Below are 21,931 nucleotides of genomic sequence, written 5' to 3' on the forward strand. Positions count from 1 at the left end.
CTGATGACATTTACCAAAGATGCCCCTGTGCCATCTGCAACTCACCTGTTGTACCAGTTAAAGAGCAGCCAATTCATTCCTTCCAGCTGGTACTCCCGCAGTTGGTTGTTGTTCTTATAGTCCCGAGTTTTCACTAACTTTTGCCAGGAGTCAGAGGCAGGACGCTCCTGGAGGGGAAATCAGAAAGGAGTACAGTGACTAGTGCAAAGACTAATCTTATCTTGGGAAAGATATTTTCATAATTGCTTAGCACTTCTAACTAGTTCTCACATTCTATAGCAAGCTACGTTTTGTGTTTATGGTATGGTACTGGCTATGGCAAAAGTGCCACGCATTCACAGATTCCCAAGGGCTGAAAGGGAAAACACCATCATCAAATTCAACCCACCTACCTCTACTGGCAGCAGAAGGGGTGAACCTAAGTGATAGAAGCACATGTGTTCCATGCCAACTTTACGATGGCCAGAATATTGTATTAGGCCAGAATACACTGGGAGCCTGATAAAATAAAGACATGCAATGTGCTCACAAGTTTTCCCATAGTGGTTCAGGGAACAAAGAACAAACTAGGGCACTTACATCATTCAGATCACAGTGTGCCACAGAACAGGAATGAACAGAACCCCTATAGAACAAGTAGTTCTGGGTGACTGAAGCCACATCCTACAGGCAAAAGTTTTTTTTTTTGTTTTGTTTTCTAAAGTAAGCGAAAAGGGCTTGGGGAAAAACTCCTTACTGACCTATAATATGATACTCATTAGGATCTATAACACAAGGGAACAATACCAAAAACCCATCCACATAAGTCATTCTAGGGAAGCATTTCATTTTTAGCCCTCTGGCACAAACATATCCCACACATGACCCCATCCAGAGTTTTGGATTCCTTTGAGGAAAGAAACATTTGTTTATTTTTATTTATTACATGAAATTGTTCCTACACCAGCTATTTCAAAGGGTGGGAAAAAGCTGAAAAGAGATATAGATCCATAAGCCATGCTACACAGCAAGGGACTTTCAAAGGGTTGGACTTTCTTTAGAAGGCCACTGAAGTAGCCACAGCTCTGCTCAACATCAGCAGCACATTAAGGCACAGCTCCTACTCCATCCAGGTCTTCATAGAAAGGAGACCGAATATGAATCTTTCAGCACAATCCTATGCACAGCTGCTCAGAAGTAAGTCCAGTGGTATTTACTCGAAAGTAAATGTGTACAAGACTGCAGCCAGACAAACTGGTGAATAAATCCTCCTAATGAAGATGAGTGGAATACACTAGGAATTTATCAGAAACACACCAGGTTGGACTACTTAGCCAACAACAATATTTTTTATTAAATTTATTTCACGTCCTTTCGCTAAAACAAGCCCAGGAAACAACAAAGCAATAAAACAACACAATTAAAAATAAAATGAGCAAAAGCATTCTGTTCCCATATAGTAGAAAAGTAGACATCTATAGGAAGCCCAACAAGTCAGATGCGAAACAAAAAAATTGTTTCCCTTTGGAGGGTGTCTTGTTTTGTTTTGTGGGACCCAGGTCCTTTCCACTACAGTTTCATAATTTTACTTGTTTTATCATTGTAATGGCTTATCTCCTTTTTAAAACTGCATATTCTATTGTTGTAACCTGCCCTAGGGAGCTTATGGCGAAGGGCAAGCAAGGAATCACATAAGCAATTAAGCAAAACAGCACTCTCCTATTCCCTTTTCCCAGCAACTGGGACTCAGCACAAGGCCACTGAAACTGGAGGTAATCTACAGACATCGTGACTATCAGTCACTCACCACTTCCATCTTATAAGCCTGACTGGATTTGTCTACTACAGTCCTCCCGGTTTTCAGGGAAGCTACTACCTATTTTTTATAGGGGTCAGCTCTGCTCATGTCAGTGAGCCATTAGTTACAAACTTATGTACCAAACGTGACACCTACACATCTCTGCACCATCCAGCTGGATTTCACAGCACAAAAGATATGAAGAGCCACTATCAAACAACCACAAAATGACGATAAGCAGCAGATAATAACACTACATGAATAGCCAAGGCTAAACTAGCAGATGCTCTGTGAGACATCTGGATGAAAGTGGGGGAGGAAGGGCTGGAAAGAGAGGAAGGTTACTGCTGTGAGTTGAATGGCCTCAAAGAGAAGATAAGGGTAGGAACAACAGCTTAAGAGAGAGTGCCAGGACGCTAAAATTCATCAACACACAACATTTCCCTCCTTATTAAACTGAAGTTTCTCTCTTAACTCTTACCAAGGATTTGATTTCTGGTTGGATTTGCAGAGAGAGAAACTCTTTGATCTTTCCAGGGTCGACATCTTCCTCCAGCTCCCAAGTGCTTTCCTCATAAGGCAATGAGCACCATTTCACCAGGTAGTGAGTCACCTCCTGCAATCCATGGAAAACAAAGGAGATGCAGAAAACAAGTGACAAAGCGCAAGTGACAGAACTCCTTTGGGAACCCTGTTCTGTACATATACCAAGAAAGCAAGAGCCTTAAGCAAATGGAAGCACATAAAAATCTGTTGCACAAATCCCTACAGAGAAGGAAACCGAGGATAAGGAAGGTTTGCATCAAGACCGATGGGAACTGAGTGCAGGGATGCAATGCTGACAGATGCAGCTGTACAACCAGCTATCATAAAAACATTCCTAAGGCAGAGGAGGGGCTGTTTTTTCTAAAAATAATAATAAAAAACTGCACATATATCTTAACTCAGGGGTGAGCAGAAGATCTTGGCCCAGTGATGGACCATTTGGTTAGTTAGTTCTTATCTTGAAGAAGCATGCATACTCAGAATATTTAAAAGCAATTAGTTATGCCCTCCACAGTGATGAATAAATTGGATTTGCGTTAAACAGCATGACACAAATTAATCCACCCCCCCCCCCAAACAGCTAATTCAAAGAAAAGGGAAGAGGTGAGTGGGCTGAAGCTGGGACATTTGCATGCAACAGATATGCCCAGCATTAAATATCAGCACCTGGCATTCTTATCAGTGCCACACTACTCTGGCGCTCACACTGCACACACTCTATGGTCCGTCATGAAAACAAGAGGGATTAATAAGGAGCTGTCAACTGCAAGGAGCAACCATGCTAGAACAACATCTACCTCCCCGGTGTCAGAGTCCTTCGTGTGAGCCACCTCCAAAATTCTATCAACTTCCACGTAGTCTGGGTTGAACATATCTTCATCAGGCTGGCAGAAAAGGATGCAAAACAACAGGACATACATCAAGACAGGGTAAAACTTGACTGAACAAAGTAAGCATGAAAACAATAGCTTCTGAAGCCATTAAGCCAGGATCTGTTGGATTATTGTGGTGTAAGAAAGCCACACAGGCTCCCACAGGCACTCCCTTTTTTATAAGCCAGGAAAAAAAGCATTAGTTGTCCGGTCAGCAACTTTATTTATTTTTAAATACAGGAGCTATTATTTTGGACTGAGAAAGGACTGAAGGTCCTTGGACACTGGCTCTGCCTAATGACTCATTCCTACACAAGCAAATGAGTCTTCACCAAACTCCTCCAGCATTTCTAACAGAAGCAGCAGAGGCTGCTTACCTCTCCTTTCATCCCTCATCTGATGACTCCAATTCATACAGGCAAATGGAAGTACATACCCGAGTGACATAAAAGGGGGGTTCTGCCCAAGCCTCTTTTGATGTTCATACTGGGGAAGAGGGGATTAAAAAGAAAAATGGAAACCAACCCCCCCTACTAAAAAAACCTTTCTCGCTCAGGCATTTCTAAAACAGCGAAGGTGCATAAGTTTAGGAGGGGTGTTCTCAGGCTATGCTGAGGTTCGTTTGAGAGATGTGGATGGTATGCGGCAGAGAGAGCTTGAAATGCAAACCCCCCATACTCGGAGTGGGCTGGCCCATTCTGTGCAGGGTCCAGCCCCCTTTGGGTCAAACTTGAAACAGGTTCGGGGCACTGCCTCCGGTGCTAGTTCCTCCCTGAGCCAAAGAAGATTCTACTTTGCGGAAGGAAGTTGGAAGCCCAAAACAGAAAATGACACCCCACACATCATTTACCAACTAAGAGCCTCTCTTGTCTGAAAGGAAGCTCTCTGCTGCCAACGACTGCATCACCACCCTTCCTCAAGGTGATTTTTTTCTTTTCTTTTTTGTCTGCAGAAGCCTGTGCAGGATTATCAGGGAAGGGAGAGCAGCAGCAACAAACTGAATTAGGTTTCCTGAAAGTCCATAAGGTTTCTGAGTGTTCGACCAGGGCTTAACTGGAAGGGTCTTACACAGCTGTAATGGAAAGCCACGAAGGGCCACAATGAATCATCAAGCCATCCTTTTCCTCTTCCTACTTGAGGCGAAAATTCCACAATGCATGCCTAAACACAAGCATGCAAAGGTGTGGCATCCTGTTAAATCTAGCAAAGGGACAGTATGCTATCTGACACAAAGAGAGGAACATCCAAGATCATGTTCCCCCCCAAAAAAAGATTCTGGCTACCTTGGTTCTCATCGAACTGTTATGGGCCAAAATGTCATCAAACAGAGCTCTGCCCCATTCAAAATGCAGCAACTTCGCATTTTTAACTATCTGGGCCAATAGACAGGCGATGGATTAACTGACAGCTTATAAATAATGAGCAGGTGGAAACCAGCAGCTCTTTATTCTTGCCAGCACCTCCTTCCTCTTTCTCTCTGTAACAGAGGTGCTAATTCAGGGAAGAAATGCAGAAATGTGATTGCTTATCACAGCAGTGTCTCTTTAAAAACCTCAATGGTTCTGCCACAAAAGAATATGGAAAGCAGTGTGGGAATTGGCTCTCACACTAGGAGACAGGAGGTGAGGACCCCAGTGCATCAAGCAGAGGAGCAGCTGCTCATCGCAGACAAAAGGGAATGATGTGGCATCTTCCACCAGAAACATTTCACACTCGTGCCAAGAACCTGTACAGACAAAGGGCTCAAAACTCCAAGGATTCGCAGCCGCAGTTAGAAAGCAATTTCAATTTCATATTGCTCTGATTTATACCCACCAGGGATGCATGGAAAAAGCTGCAGGTAGCAAGCCTGGCAAGAGCGATAAATTCATATTAAATTTCATTCTAAGTGAGACCAATCTACCTACAGAGCTCAAGCACATGTGCATATGCAAGTAAGTGGAAGAAGAGGCCTGGTGAAACTCTGGTCATTCCTGGAACCTCCTCTGAGGCTGCTGGGTCAAAGCAGTGACAATGGGGGCCCTGCATACACGCACATGCCTTGGTGATGCTGAGAAGAAGCACCCCTGGGTAATGAAGCCCCGACACACGACACGTCACATATTTCGAGGAGGGAGTGTCAGAGTACCCCGCCAGGGTCAATGCTCACCTCAGTGAAAATGTGCTTCATCTGGGCCTGCTTATTGCGAAAACGCTTGATCTTCTGGGAGATGCGTGGGTCTTTCTCTAGCTCCTCCATTGTGGCCCATTTGCAGTGTAAGTAAGAACTGCAAATGAGAAGAAAACACCATAAAGGGCATGAAGAAACAGAGCTTGATCCCCTACCCCCCCAAAACCCCCCCCCCCCAAGGGAACACAATTCTAGGACATCATAAAAAACAGAGCCATAAAAGCCACAGGGTTGTATCCAATGCAGTGCTTCATAAAATGTCCCATCAGTGCCTGCGCAACGTGACTTCATCTCCCTCTCCTCCCCTAAACAACCCCTAGATCTGTTCTAGAGGTTCCCACCAACCTTCTGGAGCACATATGGGAAGAACGCAGGGGGAGGAGTGGAGAGGGAGCCCCATCGTGCCAGTGGAAATCCCTTGTGCTGACAGGATGCATTAATTGAATACTGCCCATAACCAGAAACTTAATGGGGGGAGGGTGAAACAGAACTGCATGGCAGATGAGCAGCACGTGTAAGCAATGGTCAATCTCACTTTCTAAAAAAGATAACTCACTTGGAGTGGGGAATAAAAGGGAAGTTCAGGTCAAACTACAAATAAGGAAGTAGGCTGCAAGAAGCAGACCTTCTACCCAAGTGAATGGGGCGGGGGAGAAAAATGAAGACTACAGGACAGCGGACCACTGAAGCAGCGAAACCGAAGACAAAGCAAGAAGGTGCAAGGAATTAGCACTTGTTCCCTAAAGACACAGCAGGGAGGTTGGAGTGAGTGGAAGGAACAAATGCATTATCAATGCGTAAACAAGCTGGAAAGAAGAAAAACCACATGCCATACATACAAATTGCGGTACTTTACGTAGAACTCTTCCTGCTCGTAAGTTGCTCCTCCTGGGTAGGTCTGGAACAACAGCAAGTGCTCAGTAAGCCTCATTTACATGGAAGAGTTACTAGGACCACACTGTACGGCCAGCGTGATCTCACCTGAACCGTTCTGCTCTAATCTAGCAGAACAGAGTGTAACAGACTCAAGCACCTTCCTGCATGATACATGGGAGGGTGAATGCTGGAGCCCAGTTGGCAAGAAGCACAGAGGTGGAGCAAGGGAAGGCAGAAAATTCTGTTTCCATCCCCAACCAGTAATGGAACTCTTGAGACTTTCAATAAACCTAGGCAGCAAGGAAGGACATTGCAGCGTACAGGACCTAAGTCCGATACTAAATTTCCCTCATATGCTTCAGGAGCAGATAGTACAGGCCACACAACACTGTCAAAGGATAAGAACTGACCACTTCTAACCCCAGAAAATGCACAGAACAGCCACTCCTGACAACTCTGTAAGGAAAGCCCTATCGCCAAGCAGACTGGAGACTGTCTTTAAAGCACATGCTTTATTCTACAGCAAAAGCTGTAACCCACTTGTGACATGGTAAATAATATGTCAGCCCATTTTAATATGGAGTCCCAGATTTTAAAACTCGGCCAGACTCTAGCGAGCGAGATGAACCCAAACCTTAAGTAAGCAGCCACATCTCCACCTCCTCCTTCAGCTTGGGACTGGAGAATAGGAGGCAGAATAAGTGGGCTTCTCTCTGCACCAAGCTCAAAGCACTCACTGGGTGCAGAGGTGCCGTGAGCCTCTGCCTTCCCTACCTCCAATTCTGAGCTGTTGTGGGCTTGCTTTCAGCCCCTCCCTATGTCTGAGCTGAGAGTTAGATTTTCCTGTGACCTTGGACTCCGTTTCTCAGGCACAGTAAAAGGTCAAGGACAATACCCGGTACGATTGCTTCATCAAAACAACAGGTTGAAAGCCTAACTATTTTGAAAATTCTTTTTTTTAATAAAAAAAACAAAACTGCAAATCTTGCAGGAAGAATCATTATGTTAACTCCAGCTCCTTTCTCTAAATGTTATATCCTCAACCACATGGGTCCACCTCCCATTCCATGATATGCAGACTATGTGCATGTACTGCGTCCAATGCACAGTTTTTCCTCCTCAACTTCACATTGTATACAGTCGTAGCTTGGATCCCAAATGCCTTGGTACTTGGGACGTTTTGGCTCCCAAACGCCGCAAACCTGGGAGTGAGTGTTCTGGTTTGCGAACCTTCTGTGGAACCCGAACGTCCGACGGGCCTTCCGCAGCTTCCGATTGGCTGCAGGAGCTTCCTGCAGCCAATCAGAATCCATGCTTTACAAGTCAAACGGGTTTCTGGAATGGATTCCGTTCAACGTCCAAGGCACGACTGTAATTACTCTATGAAGAGTGAATGCCTGACTCAGAAGGACACTTTTCTCCCTTACACGAAGTCTCCCCACTCAACTGCACCAACCGCTTCTACTACTAACAGTACAGAACATTTGTTTAGGACCCATACCATGTTATACCGGTTCATAGAGGCAATGTAGCCCCAGCCCAAAAAGCTTAGTCAGTATGATGTCAAACCCCTACAGCAACCCTACATGGGTTACCATGGCCTAACTCTACCCACTAGAGACCTTTCGCCCAACATATTTTGTGCAGCCTAGAAAAAGACCGGTTAGGATCTCATGGTAAGAGAGTTACTCACCTCCTTCTGCACCATCCTGGAGGCAAGGATCCTCTCAATGATGTTGGCATCATCCTCAGGGGGCTCCTGTGGATCCCGAGACAGTAAGGTTTGTTATTCTGATACAATAGCGGCGTCTGATGCCCCAGAATTGCACAAGTTAAAAAGGGGGAAATCCTCAAGTTCTCAAATCCCAACTCAAGGCCTCTTCTGGAATTAAAAGGCAGGCAAATGCGTATGTCAGGCTTCATCAACCTGGCACCCTCCAGGACTCCAACTCTCATCAGCCTGATGTCGTCCAAAACATGTGGAGGGCACCAGGTTAATGAAGGATGTTCTATATTAATTCTGCTCATGTAGGGCCGGGCCGCCCATGAGGTCAGTGGGGTGAGGAAGCTGCCTCAGGCAGCAGAAGCAGGAGCCACCGCACCACCCAGCTAAAGGAGGCTGCGGTGTGGCAGTACAGCACGTTCCTGTTTTGCCTCAGGTGGTGCGCTGCTCTAGGCTTAGGTGCTTTGTGGTGTGCTTTGCTATGGCACTAGGACTAGGTATACCCACATTCAAATCCCTGCTCAGCCATGAAGCTCACTGGGTGACCTTGGGCTAGTCACGGTGTCTCAGCCTAACCTACCTCACAGTGTTTTTGCATGGATAAAATGAGAGAGGATACCATGCATGCCATCTAGAGATCCTTGAAGTAAAGATGTGATAGATATGTAATAATAAATTTAAAAAATGTGGAGTCGCCAGTGAATGTGCCTGTACAACATACATGCTCACAAATAACTGCGTATCAAATCCATGTTAACATTTTTGTTTTGTTTTGTATGTATTAAAAAGTAACGCGTGAGGCCCTATTCAGGCCATCACTGGAAACAAATTGGGAGCTTAAGAAGTGAAGTTAGTTTACAAGTTTTGGTTACTTGTACATAGCATGTTCCATGTTCTTGGACCCTCAATGATATGGCCATAGCACCAGCATAAACATGTCTCTGCTCTCAAACCTTTGCCAGTATTAACCCAAACATCCACATGTCATGTTCCTATTACATTTCTCCTCCATATCAGAAAATGGTATTTGGATGCAAAGAAGCAAACCTTGTTTCCTCAACAGCCCCAGGCTTACCTCTGCCTGCCAGGCCAAGGTAGATGCAGAGAGAGCAGAAGCCCGACCAGCTCCCAGAACAGCAATTGTTTCACCATCATCATCCACCACCTTGAAATCCAGGTCTTCGTTGTACTTCCTGCGCTTCACCTGGCGGCCAGAGCGGCGCTTCTGTGCATCAAACAGAAGCTCCGATAAGAGAAGAGAGATGCACACCTAACTTCCTGACTCAGATCTGGCACTTGCCCAGCTAATACAGAGAGCAGGAACAGGACTCAGAGCTTGGCTGGTACTCTCCCAGCCCTTGCAAAACTAGGGCACTGGGAGGATGAACTAAGCAGTCGTTTGAAGGACACAGTCAAATGCCCCCTCTAACCACACGGTCATTTTTATTTATTAATTTACACATAAGAGGACAAATGTAATATAGCAAAAATCAGCCCTCCACCAGTACACTATTTTGTGATTATTTTTTTCAAAGATATCACATCTTACTATTCCACAGAACTATTCATGTATCTCATTCTGTCATACATGTTCAAGTACACAGCAATTGTAAAATCTCTGCTTCTTCCTTGCTAACGTTCACCAATGCAAATAACAAGGACCCTCCCATTCAATCTCTCATCCAAAGTCTTAGGGGAGTGATGCATCCAATTCCATTTGATGCTATGTGGTGTAGCTAATAACGCTGCAAAAAACTGTGCAGAGGTCCATTATGTTTTCCATTCAATTTAAGGGACAACTTTTCTGCCATTGCTATCTGCCATGACCATCATTTCAAGCATCCTAAACCAAGGATAAATCTGGAGCCAACTCTTTAACATCACTACCTCTGGTCCTGGGTGCTGTACACCACAAGACAGGGGAATCTGCTCTTTCACAGTCCTATGTATGTTGAAAGGCCCCATAAATCCTAGAAAGAAAACCAGCACAAAGCAAACCACAAGGCAGGTAATGACTATTACTCTGGTGGCTGAGAATCTGCACTTAGTCAGACCTCACCTGGAGTACTGTGTCCAGTTCTGGGCACCACAGTTCAAGAAGGACACTGACAAACTGGAACATGTCCAGAGGAGGGCAACCAAAATGGTCAAAGGCCTGGAAATGATGCCTTATGAGGAACGGCTAAGGGAGCTGGGCATGTTTAGCCTGGAGAAGAGGAGGTTAAGGGGTGATATGATAGCCATGTTCAAATATATAAAAGGATGTCACATAGAGGAGGGAGAAAGGTTGTTTTCTGCTGCTCCAGAGAAGCAGACACGGAGCAATGGATCCAAACTACAAGAAAGAAGATTCCACCTAAACATTAGGAAGAACTTCCTGACAGTAAGAGCTGTTCGACAGTGGAATTTGCTGCCAAGGAGTGTGGTGGAGTCTCCTTCTTTGGAGGTCTTTAAGCAGAGGCTTGACAACCATATGTCAGGAGTGCTCTGATGGTGTTTCCTGCTTGGCAGGGGGTTGGACTCAATGGCCCTTGTGGTCTCTTCCAACTCTATGATTCTATGATTCTAAGTACATTTAAAACCTCATGCCCCTCACTTCAGTTGTTTCCTTCCAACAGCAAGTACCCTTCTGATTTCAACACCATATGCTCCTGGAAATCTTCACTAACTCCATAGGCAGTGTCTCCATAGACAAGGAAAGGAAAGGGAGGCAAAAGCCCTTTCTGTTTGGGAAGCTCTAAGCACAATTCAGCTCACTCCACAGAATCACTTTTGCTGTCCTGTGTCTTCCCTGGAGCTGCCCTTGAGTAAACCATCACTTCCTTCATGCTGCAAAAACTCTCCGAGCAAGCTCCCTGTTGAATTCACAAATCACTGATTTAACAGAACATCCCCTTCAGCATCCTTTATCTCCTCTTTGCGTCTCCAGCTTTTCTTGACCCATAATCTTATTGGGTCTGTTAAGAAGCGAATTGATCATAGTGCTCCCTCTCAGCAAAAGCAGTGCTAGCTACAGAGACAGAGCTGCAGTTCCTATTTAAGGCTCGGTCTGAGGGTGGTAGCTGCTGAAGCAACATCTGAGCTCTGCTCATATGAAGTATTCAGCCTGAGCATGGAGCTGTCCAGGGTGCCTTTGACTCAGGTAAGGTCAGCAATGGCAAGAGTAGAGGGAAAAGTTGAGAGGAGAGCATTCTCTTCATACCAGTTGTATTTTGGATGCATGGCCAGACGGTAGGATCTTGTCATTTTTAAAGGAGAAGATACACGCACAGCACATCCCCCTATATTTCACTATACCAAATAATCAATTCTATACTATATAGATTCCCACTTCTCTCCAGCACAAGCAGGACCAGGCACAAGATCAGTACAGACCATGCTATCCATGAGGGGAAGGGGTCATGTAGTATTAAAAAACAAGGCCTTTGCATTTTGGACATACACAATTTGGCAAATTCCCGCACTTCTGGTTTTGTGCACCAACTGCTATCAAGATGTATCCTTTGGGACTCACATTGTAAGGAATGTATGATGAAAAAATGAGCTCTCCTACTAAATAGGAGGAACATTACTGGAACAGCAACTGGCCATATACCTGAAGAGTCACACACAGAATCCCAATGATAGCAGTCATTCTTTCTCAAGACAGAGCCTCCCATGCCCACAAAGGTGAGAAGCCCAAGCATACCTGGCTGTCAGCTGATTCAGCAGACTCCTCAGGGCTCTGCCCAGACAGTGAAAGGAGGCTTTGATCCAGTTCAAGGCTGGCCACTGAAGTGTCATTTTTCCTTTTCCCTTTTTTTTTCTTCTCAACAGGAGTTGGTCCTTGCTCCGTGCTGCAGATATAAATGAGTAGTGTCAGAGGAATATGAAATCGCAGGTACATTTTGAAGGACATCAGCTTGGTGTAATAATTTGCTTGTTGTAATAATTTGTGTTTCTGCCCAAAATACCTCCCTAAAATGTGTCTCCCTTTGTGCCACTATTCCTTTGAGAGTACTTGGTCGTTTTCAGTCAGGATCAAAAGGGTCACGCACAAAACCATGCCTCTGGATGGTTCTCTTCCAATGGCAGTTATGTTCTCCCCAAAAACCACATCTGCATCAAGCCATGTTTTGGTTTAGCATTACATGCACCCCTGTTCAGTGTCAAATTAAACAGAACCGTTCTCTGGGCTTCCAAACAATTTTAAAAAACAAATAGGGGGTGGGGAAGTAGGGCTAGGAGAGATTGATGATGTCACATGGCAGGTGGGTATTCTTTGGACAAAGAGAGTCAGGGCTGAACAAGAGCTGTGTTAATTGAATTACAAACTGACTGGTCTTGCTGGCGGAATCAGATTACACTTTCTCCCTTTCCAGGAACAAGTAAGCAAAAGATGTTTGCAAAATCTTTTCAACACGAAAAGGAGAAAAATATTATAGCAAGCAAATACAGAGACATTTCACTGCACAGCATTTTTTTTTATGTCTTGTTTATGAAAAGGCAGCCTCAAAAGTGCCTGTGTTAAAAAGTGGGCAGCCAGAGTAAGTCATTCAGTAAATCATCCATTCCATGTATCCAAAATCCACATTATGTCAATACCTTTATTAGGTCAACTGAAATGTCACAAAATAATGGCAAGCTTTTCAGTTCCCCACAGCTCTTCATCAGGCTAGGTAATAAAAATTGCAAAGCGGGTTTCGTTATCAGAGAGGTTATTCCCTCTAACTGCTAGGATAAAGCTACCCAATTTTGTTTCTGTTGACTTTTTTTTTAACCTAGCATACCAACTAAAATTGATCTCTACCTCTGATAATATTATAACTGCTTAGTTTTCTCTTTATTCCTGTTCTCCACCTGCCAAGGTAACTGTGTGCTTTACCTAAGGACAGAGACAGAACTGGGTAACAGCTAGCAGTTGCAGTTCCAGAGATGAGGAATTAAGCATCATATTTTCTCCTTCCTAGTAGACCTTGGTGTAACATGAAACCTGCATAGCTTCTAAAAGAGCCTCATACAATATACAATGCAGACCTTCAAATAATTGGGGGGTGGGGAGGAGCACGCCACGATAGCAGAAATACAATGGATAACCTTTATTTGCTGGAGTTTTGGAAATTTGGTTCCAGCAACACTCAAAGTTTTAAGAATCTGATGAGGGCCTGTTCCAGCTGTTTGGACCATTAGAGATTCAGCCACTGGCCAAAAGGAGCAGAATTCTTTGGTTTTGCTCCTTTCTTGTGCCTTGTTTCCCTCTGCTACAGCTTAACCCAGCCCTTTCCAGTTGTTTTCATGCATCGGATGGTGCTCAAGGTGGCTAACAATACAAATGCAATAAAATACAACAAAAACAACATTAAAATACAAAACAAGTCAGGTAAAACAGCAAGAAAAACAACCACTTCAAAACAATTTAAACATATTTACAATAGTTGGCTTATGAGTGCTGGTCCTGTCTAAATAAAAATATTCTTGCCTACCAACAGGAGGTCACTAAGAGATGGGAATAGCCAGACCACCCTGTGGCGATCACACAGGGTCCCCGGATGTTTCACCATCTATTGATCCCTGCGCCACCACTTTATTTCTCGCTGCCACCACCCAGGCCCTACCTGGTACAATACTGAGTCCAGTCAGGGTTAAATTGGAACATAAACTTTTGTTTATTTATTGCAGTTTAACAAGCGTGTGGTTTCATAAACAGTATCGGTCAATTACAATCATGGGGTGCCTATCCAGACCTATAACTTCCACTACTTGCTCTCACTCACTAAACCACCTCTCAGCTATTTACTTGTCTTCCTAGCCCCTAACTATTCCTGACTCAGCTTGTTTTGTTACACTAACACAACCTACCCACAAACTCTATCCCAATTCACTCGCACTCCAACCAACCACCCAACTCCCAACGAACTCCTCCCTTTGCCCCTCCCAGAGCTGGTTTTATATTCCCTCTGACTCCACCCCCTGGGTTCTGATTGGGTAACCTGTTTAACTATTTCACCTCCAGCACTCTCATATGTTAACATCACACTCCCTTGGCAAGGACTTCTACAGCAGCCATCAAGAAGGTCCTCTCTTAAGTTCCACCAAATGTGGTTCAGATGTTAGCAGGACTGACAGAAGAACCTCTCCTTGAGAATCTTAAAACCTGGACAGCATCATATAGAAAAACATAACCTTTCAGACAGCCTAGTTCCAAGATGTGTAAGGCTTTGTAGGTAACAGCTAACATTTTGAATTGTGCCCAGGAATGGACTGGTAGCCAGTGAGACAGTTGTAAATGGGGGGGGGGGGAGTAGCCCCCATAACCGGCCCCATCAATTTATGCCTCCACCAGCTGCAAACCAGACAATGCACAATCAGGCACAGTTCAAGCCAAATTCCCTACCATGTTTCTCAAATTAAAAGTTGACAAACTTCAAACACATAACTTTTTTAAACATAACCCAAAGCACAGCTGAGTTTCATGTTCAGGGTTTAATGTCCTTTCCCTATCAGTGATGCTTACTTCCAGTGCATTGGTCTCTGCAAAGCACTCAGAGGCACCAGGCAAATACCAGATCAGTTTCACATACCTGGTACCAGCATATACAAATCAAGAGAGCTGTACCAATTTACCAGGTCGAGCGGGTGGTGGTGGACAGGAATAAGACATCCACAGGGACCACAGAAATCGCATTTCAAGTGTATTATTCCTTACTCAGGGCTGTTTTCATCTAGTTTGTTTTTGCTTTTGCCACTCCTTTAATAAGAAATGGTTTGCTTTGGTTTATCTTTCTTTGTCTATTTTAAAATCATGTTTCCGCTGAACCTTCCTGCCCCTGCTTCATGGGAAATTGCTGTTAGCTGGAGGTTGTGCAAAAAAATAATTCTTGCCAACAGCTTTTTCAGGCAGTTGCGACGCAACCACATGCCTGTGAATGGACCAGAAGCTCTGGAAATGCACCGATGCTGTAGCTTCTGCTTCAGTAGCAAGTCCCCAGACATTGATTTTGCAGTCACAATTAACAACGGTTCCATTCATGAATGCTGGAGCTAACTGTGATTAGAAATAATTTAGAGGAGATTATGCCACGATTACCAGCCGCTTAGAGAATTTGCAGCAATTGCTCCATTTGCATGCATGTTTTATACTGTCACTTCAGAAGGAATGCTTCCCTGCTATCTTCTTTTTAAACTGTCTTGTGACAGGACCAATGGACTTGAATCCTTATTGAGAATCTAAGTAGCAAGAATGACCCTTTCGTCACATGCAAGTTGCTCCTAGCCGTGGCTCTAGTCCACAAATTATGAAGAGCAACATAATATATGGTAGTCACAAGTGTCACTGACAAGAAACCCACCCCCTGATGAATTTAACATTCTAAAACTCTTCTCCTTTTTGCACTCCTCTCCCACTGTTACCTTACCTGGGTGGGCATTTCTCTCATTTTAAAACCCCTTTAAAATTGATCGCTAAAGTCAATCTTATGGTAAAAGTAATTTATTTATTTTCTACACTTTTGAGGTCCTTAACAAGAATTCCACAGGACAAATAGGGACAAGGAAGGCCCAAATATGCAGCACCTTGGAGAGTTCCAACAGAGCCTGCAAACTGAAGCCTTTCATTCCTCCAGGACCAGATCACAACCTCCCAGGCTCCGCCCCTTCCTAAAGCGATGTTTCTGAGTCCTTTGGCCTCAAGCCTAGCACACCTTAGTTCCCTCCAGAATGAGTGACATGGAGACACATAGTGTCTCTGGTGAGGATGAGGACAGGTCCTTTGGGAGGGTGCAGGCCCAGAGGTTGTTGACTGGAGGTCTTAATTCAGGGGTCTCTAGCTCACGGTATCCAAGTTCAATAGGTTCTAGCTAAGGAATAGCCATTATGCTGGTGTCTGGATATTTATCTCCTCCAGTGCTGCTGATCTGACTGTCCACTTCTCAGTCCAGCTGTTCAGGGTGGGGTACATGATAGTTCTTGTGGTCTCTTAGCCAGAAGGCTTATGTCAGGCTGGCTTAAAGGTAAAGGTAAAGGTAAAGGTACCCCTGCCCGTACAGGCCAGTCTTGACAGACTCTAGGGTTGTGCGCCCATCTCACTCAAAGAGGCCGAGGGCCAGCGCTGTCCGAAGACACTTCCGGGTCACGTGGCCAGCGTGACATCGCTGCTCTGGCGAGCCAGAGCCGCACACGGAAACGCCGTTTACCTTCCCGCTAGTAAGCGGTCCCTATTTATCTACTTGCGCCCGAGAGTGCTTTCGAACTGCTAGGTTGGCAGGAGCTGGGACCGAACAACAGGAGCGCACCCCGCCGCGGGGATTCGAACCGCCGACCTTTCGATCAGCAAGCCCTAGGCGCTGAGGCTTTAACCCACAGCGCCACCCGCGTCCCTAAGGCTGGCTTAGCTTCAGCCATAAAACTGCACCAACCCAATGCCACACTGAGGTGTGATAACAAGCATTATTTCACATAAACCGGTTTTCCTTTTTAAGCATGATGAAATCCACACAGAATTCTGTATCTATTGTGTCATGCTCCTGACCACTAAAGAACAGCAAGTCAAATCTTCAGCCCAGGTGGCAAATGAATGTTGAACACTTTCACAGGTTTCGAGTGAACGCAAAAATAATCACATGCTGGGATAATTAGTCTGCTTTCAGATTAGCCTGGTGCTTGTCCTTTGTTTACCTGCACAAGACCAACCATAACCCCAGGGAAAGCAGGGATTGCTGGGGAGTGGAGACTTCACCCCTGGATTCTTAAAGCAAGTGACTCTGTGAAAGCTTTTAGCCAAATCAAAGGGAGAGAGAGCAACAAAGGCAGGAGACATTACCTCTGCCTATCTTTAATTAAGGACACTCTCAAGGGAGATCAGCCCTTCTTCTCTCCTGACCAGCTCGTAATTAAAGAAATTAGTTCAGGCAGCAACACAAAGAACCCTAAGACATGCACCCTCGTTTATTACGGTCCAGCACTACAACAGACATAGAAAAACAATCACATGTCATTTTGAGGAAAATGGGCTGTATTCTAGGATACCCATGTCACCTGATAGCTTAAGGAGGGAAATGGGTTCTATTTCTGACTCTGTCACTGATGAACTAGGACTTGCGATTCCCCCCACCCTCTCCTATTCCCACATTCAGTTCTGCTTTGCCCCCCAACAAGGATGAATAAAGCTACCAAGAGGTCAAAATTCTTGCCTCATTTACACTTGGGGATTTTTCTGTAGAAGACTCCCACCAAAGACAGATTTCAATTAAGCCACCTCCTATTTATTGCAACCATTTACTTACTTTTCTTCTCAAACCAAAGTATGTGACATGGGGGGGGGGGAGTATGTGACATCAAAGGGAAAAAAGAAGGGGGAAACTGCCCAACCTCAGACACCAAGTATTCCTGCAGGAGGCAGTCAGAACTTAAGATTTAGGTCCCCATTTCATGTGGTCTGAGAGGCACAGGGGCCGTTTCCAAGTACAGTGGTACCTCGGGTTAAGTACTTAATTCGTTTCGGAGGTCGGTTCTTAACCTGAAACTGTTCTTAACCTGAAGCACCACTTTAGCTAATAGGGCCTCCCGCTGCCGCCGCACCCCCAGAGCACGATTTCTGTTCTCATCCTGAAGCAAAGTTCTTAATATTTCTGGGTTAGCGGAGTCTGTAACCTGAAGCGTATGTAACTTGAAGCGTATGTAACCTGAGGTACCACTGTAGTGTGAGCCCATTTAGGTTTAGGCTGTGTGTGAATTATCACTTTTAACTACATGTATATCCTTCCCTGCCTCCCAAAGGACTCCAGGATGATGAATACAGATAACAAAACAATTAAAATATTTGAAAACAATTCCAAGACAAATGCAGACACTACAATATGGGCAATGCCAATCACATGGTTTTTCTCCACCTGACCAGCTATGGGATCACATCATAGCACTCCTATACCACTGTGGCTACATTTGACAGGAGCCTTTGATAAATCTAAGTAGGGAACAATAATTTTCACTGCGTTCAACGAAAACAAATTACGCTTCCACACTGCCACAGAAATGGGAGCTCTTGCAGTTTTAACAACCATACTGAGAAGGCAGACACATGGTTCTGAACAAATTACTATAAATATGATTAATAATGCTATTGCTAGGTACTAATTTTATGAAACCCCAAAGTGAAAACATACTTTAAAATATCCAGTCCCTCTAGCACAGAAACATCAATAAACCAAATAGGCTCTCCATCCCATTTTGCCAAAATCACCAAGCTGCCTTTATTCCACAACAGCGTTGAGCAATTTGTTTCCTATCAACATCTGAGCCATTCTCCTATAAGTGGTGGGACTCAATTCTTGGGGGGGAGAAAAACAGGGGCTGCAAAAAAGTGAGTCTATTGACTGCATTTGATATATACAAAACTATGAACTTGCTCACCAGCACATTACAGGTTTTAGCTCAAGGGTGTTTCATTCTGTAGTCCTCTGGGATGCACTATGCTTTGTGGTATAGAGAAGTGTAGATGTAATAGCCTGTTCCTAAAAACCACCCATAACATTCAGGCCAAAGCAAAGCAGAGAGAAAAATGGCTGCGGGGGAAACAAACAAAGGGTAACATGAACTGAGCAAACACCCACCTGGTCTTCTTGGGTCTGGCTTTGGGGGGAGACTCCAAGTTGCTCTTCTTCTCTTTAGGCTCCTTTGGGACTTTGGGCTCCCGAGGCTTTCTGGGTTTCTTCGCCCCCTCCTGTTTGGGCTCCTTGGCCTTCTTAGGCTCCTTGGGCTTTTTGGGTTCTTTTGGTTCCTTAGGCTCTCTCTTTCTCTTTGGTTTGGCTTCTCTTTCACCCCCTGGTTCCTGCTGCCCCAGCTCTTTTTTCTTCCGTTTCTTCTTCACCCCGGTGCCCCCACCCCTGTTGTCCTGCATCCCATTAAGGGATGTCACCATGTTCTGCACAATCTCATCGGGCACCTCAACAGGCACCACATCCTGCTGGTCCTTCTGGGCCAGGCTCACGCTGGCCAAGTCGGAGATTGTCACCAGGTCATGCAAATCTTCCTGATCTGTGCTGTCAGCAAAAGGGGACTGTGGCTTGCATTCAAAGGTGATGGAGGCATCAGACATTGGGGAATGACTCAGCACATTAAAATTTGGCAGCTGCAAAGAGAACACAGAAAGAAATGTCACCACACATGTACACAGGAGTGTGTATTGCTGCTGAGAGCTTGAGAGCCAACCCTGGCCACTGCATTTAACAAGGTATAGACAGGTGGCCTGCCCTTCTCACATGATTTTGAATAAAAGTTAGCTTTGACAAAAACAGTAGAAAGTTTCACACAATTAATCCACACTGATGCCAGGGTTTCCATCCAGGTCTTAGGCAACCTACCACGTTACTAGGATTTTTCTCTGCTAGAAATAGTGCATTCCCTAAAAAAATGTATGCATGGCTGGTTGCCTCAGGACTATGGATTATGACACTGAAAAATGCATATGCCCGGCAAAAGAAGACACACTTGATTATTAAAGGATACATACATACATACTCAGAATTCAAAGTAAATGCTGGAACAGGTAATATGTGAAGCCATTCTCTGCACACATTACAGAGTTGGAGGAATTAATGCAGATTTAGAAGGGATCCCAAGGGGCATCTAGTCCAACCTCCTGTGATACAGCAATCACAGCTAAAGCATCTTTGACAGATGGTCAACCAACCTCTGTTTAAAAACTCTCCAATGAAGGAGGGACCATCACCTTCTGAGGTAGTTCATTCCACTGTCAAAACAGCTCTTACCATGAGAAAGTTCTTCCTAATGTTTTGTCAGAATCTCCTTTCTTGCAATTTGTATCCGTTGGTTCAGGTCCTACCCTCTGAAGGAGGAGAAAATAAGCTTCCTCCCGTCTTTCATGACACAGCCGTCCAGATATTTGAAGCTGCTGTTGACCTGACAGTTCACACCTGCTGTTGGCCTGCTATGCTAGCCGGAGGGTGTAAATGACTGAGCTGCCACAGAAACAGACCATCTCTGCTTTGTATAAAAGAGATGTAGCGGGCCCTGTCTCTAAGATAAAATTTTGGTTCTCTGGGAAATTCCAGCTGCCATTGCTGGCCTCTAATCACTACATCACAAATAGCCAAGATCCTATACAAAGATGTATGATTATGAAGAAAGAGGAAAGGGTGACTAAGGTCTTGACACAGCTGTTCCCCCAGTTGTTTTAGAACTCCCAGCCTTTCAAAACCACTGAAAATTAGTAGTAGTAGTAGTAGTAGAAGGAGTATTAGTAGTAATAATAATAATATCCCTTCCACAACAGCAATGGCTGTCCTAAAGAGATACCTGTCAAGTCCATTATATCAAGACAGGGAACTAATTGTGAACCATTTTTGATATATGGCAGTGCACTTTAAGTGATTAATTTGTATAGAGAAAATTGTAGAGAAGAAGAATAGGTATGTGTACTGCTTTGATTGTCAGAAGCATTTCATATGACAACAAGCTGGGCAGAAATAATGGAAATCCAGTTCCACTAGGATTTCTTGTATTTCCTCTTCTCCCTGCACCATCTCTAAATCTGTTCCCTCAACCCACCAGAGCAAATTTAGGGCGGAGGGTGGGGAAGTTCTTACTGCACAGCTAAAAATGCTTGCAGTAGTGGAATTGTTTAGTTGGGTACTGCCCATTGTGCAAGTTCTCATAAAAATAAGGTGAAAGAGCAGATAGCCAAATAGCCCCTTGCAAACAAATGCAGAAGTGGCACTTCTGTCCTAATGTAACTACAACTTAGCCAACATTTCATTACGACACAGCACATCCCAAGCAAAATAAACCCTTTCCCACTATCCTGCTAGCCCTAACTTTGCCTCATACTCACTGTTAATCTAGCACAGTGGTCCTCCAAATCTTGCCAACTCCCATCAGCCAAAGGGTTGGTGGCAGCTGTATTCCAATAACACCTGGAAGTACATAGGTTTCCTATGCCTGACCTAGTACAACTTCAGTAAACTCGCCTTGGCAGGTACCAACATGAGGGAAAATGTGTCTCGAGGCTATGGCTGCAGGAGCAAGATAAAGCTTCGCTATCGCCATCAACAAATAAACAAGTACCAACGGATAACCATTTACCACAGTGGCCACTACTTGCAAACTTTGCAAAGAAGCACACGCAGCCACACGTGAACCTGGTTGTACAAACCTGGCTGAACATCAGATATCCGGAACAGTAAAGATGTTCTAAAAATCACTTCACTGTGCAATGCAATGCAACAACCCAGCTTATCACTTGGCTGCATGGGAAAAATCCAGCAGCAATGAAGCTATATTCAAGCCAACTCCTGTTTTAAATTGAGTTTTCCTATAATATTCCTGTGTGTTTTCAAATTCAGTGTAACACTTTTCAGCTGCTGCATTATTTCACAGCAAAGACATAACAGTACACCCAAAAACTTAAGAGAGCATTTCACTGCAGTGAGGCAGAGCTGCCAATTTCAGAGAGAAAGATATGGCTCTCCTGACTCCTGGCATGGATTAGCAGAGTCATCCTCAGCCATGTAATAAAAGAAACAAACAAAAACTTAGGAAACAGGATTCCTCAGCATCTTGCTATTCTTGAACTGGTAAAAGTCAACAATGATTCCGAACAAAGGGATCTACCCAACGTCACATAAACAGAAGGATTCACCATACAATGTAACACCCAAAACGGCCATGCACAGATCTGCCAAAATGTAAATTCAGTGGCGCTGTGGGTTGAACCACAGAGCCTAGGGCTTGCCGATCGGAAGGTCGGCAGTTCGAATCCCCACGACGGGGTGAGCTCCCGTTGCTTGGTCCCTGCTCCTGCCCACCTAGCAGTTCAAAAGCATGCAGTGCAAGTAGATAAATAGGTACGGCTCCAGCGGGAAGGTAAACGGTGTTTCTGTGCACTGCTCTGGTTCGCTAGAAGTGGCTTAGTCATGCTGGCCACATGACTCGGAAGCTGTACACCGGCTCCCTCGGCCAGTAAAGCAAGATGA

At 44.6% G+C, this 21,931-nt stretch overlaps 1 protein-coding gene across 10 annotated transcripts in view; it reads right to left on the reverse strand.

Moving 5' to 3' along the window:
* The window catches only part of CHD6 (chromodomain helicase DNA binding protein 6), a 101,354-nt gene that overhangs the window by 31,243 nt on the left and 48,180 nt on the right, over positions 1-21,931 (reverse strand). For 9 of the 10 annotated variants that reach the window (XM_083443946.1, XM_083443942.1, XM_083443945.1 and 6 more), the window contains 9 exons: positions 18,551-19,068; positions 11,653-11,800; positions 9,040-9,189; positions 7,935-8,000; positions 6,205-6,263; positions 5,345-5,462; positions 3,121-3,207; positions 2,259-2,393; positions 46-167 (listed from right to left, as the gene is read on the reverse strand). In XM_083443946.1, coding sequence (XP_083300072.1) covers positions 46-167; positions 2,259-2,393; positions 3,121-3,207; positions 5,345-5,462; positions 6,205-6,263; positions 7,935-8,000; positions 9,040-9,189; positions 11,653-11,800; positions 18,551-19,068 — 1,403 coding nt within the window. Of the gene's footprint in view, positions 1-45; positions 168-2,258; positions 2,394-3,120; positions 3,208-5,344; positions 5,463-6,204; positions 6,264-7,934; positions 8,001-9,039; positions 9,761-11,652; positions 11,801-18,550; positions 19,069-21,931 lie in introns of those variants that run through there. The other variant, XM_083443941.1, reaches the window with a different exon arrangement.

This window comes from Podarcis tiliguerta (genome assembly GCF_965153285.1).
Source record: "Podarcis tiliguerta genome assembly, chromosome: 6".
Taxonomy (NCBI): Eukaryota; Metazoa; Chordata; class Lepidosauria; order Squamata; family Lacertidae; genus Podarcis; species Podarcis tiliguerta.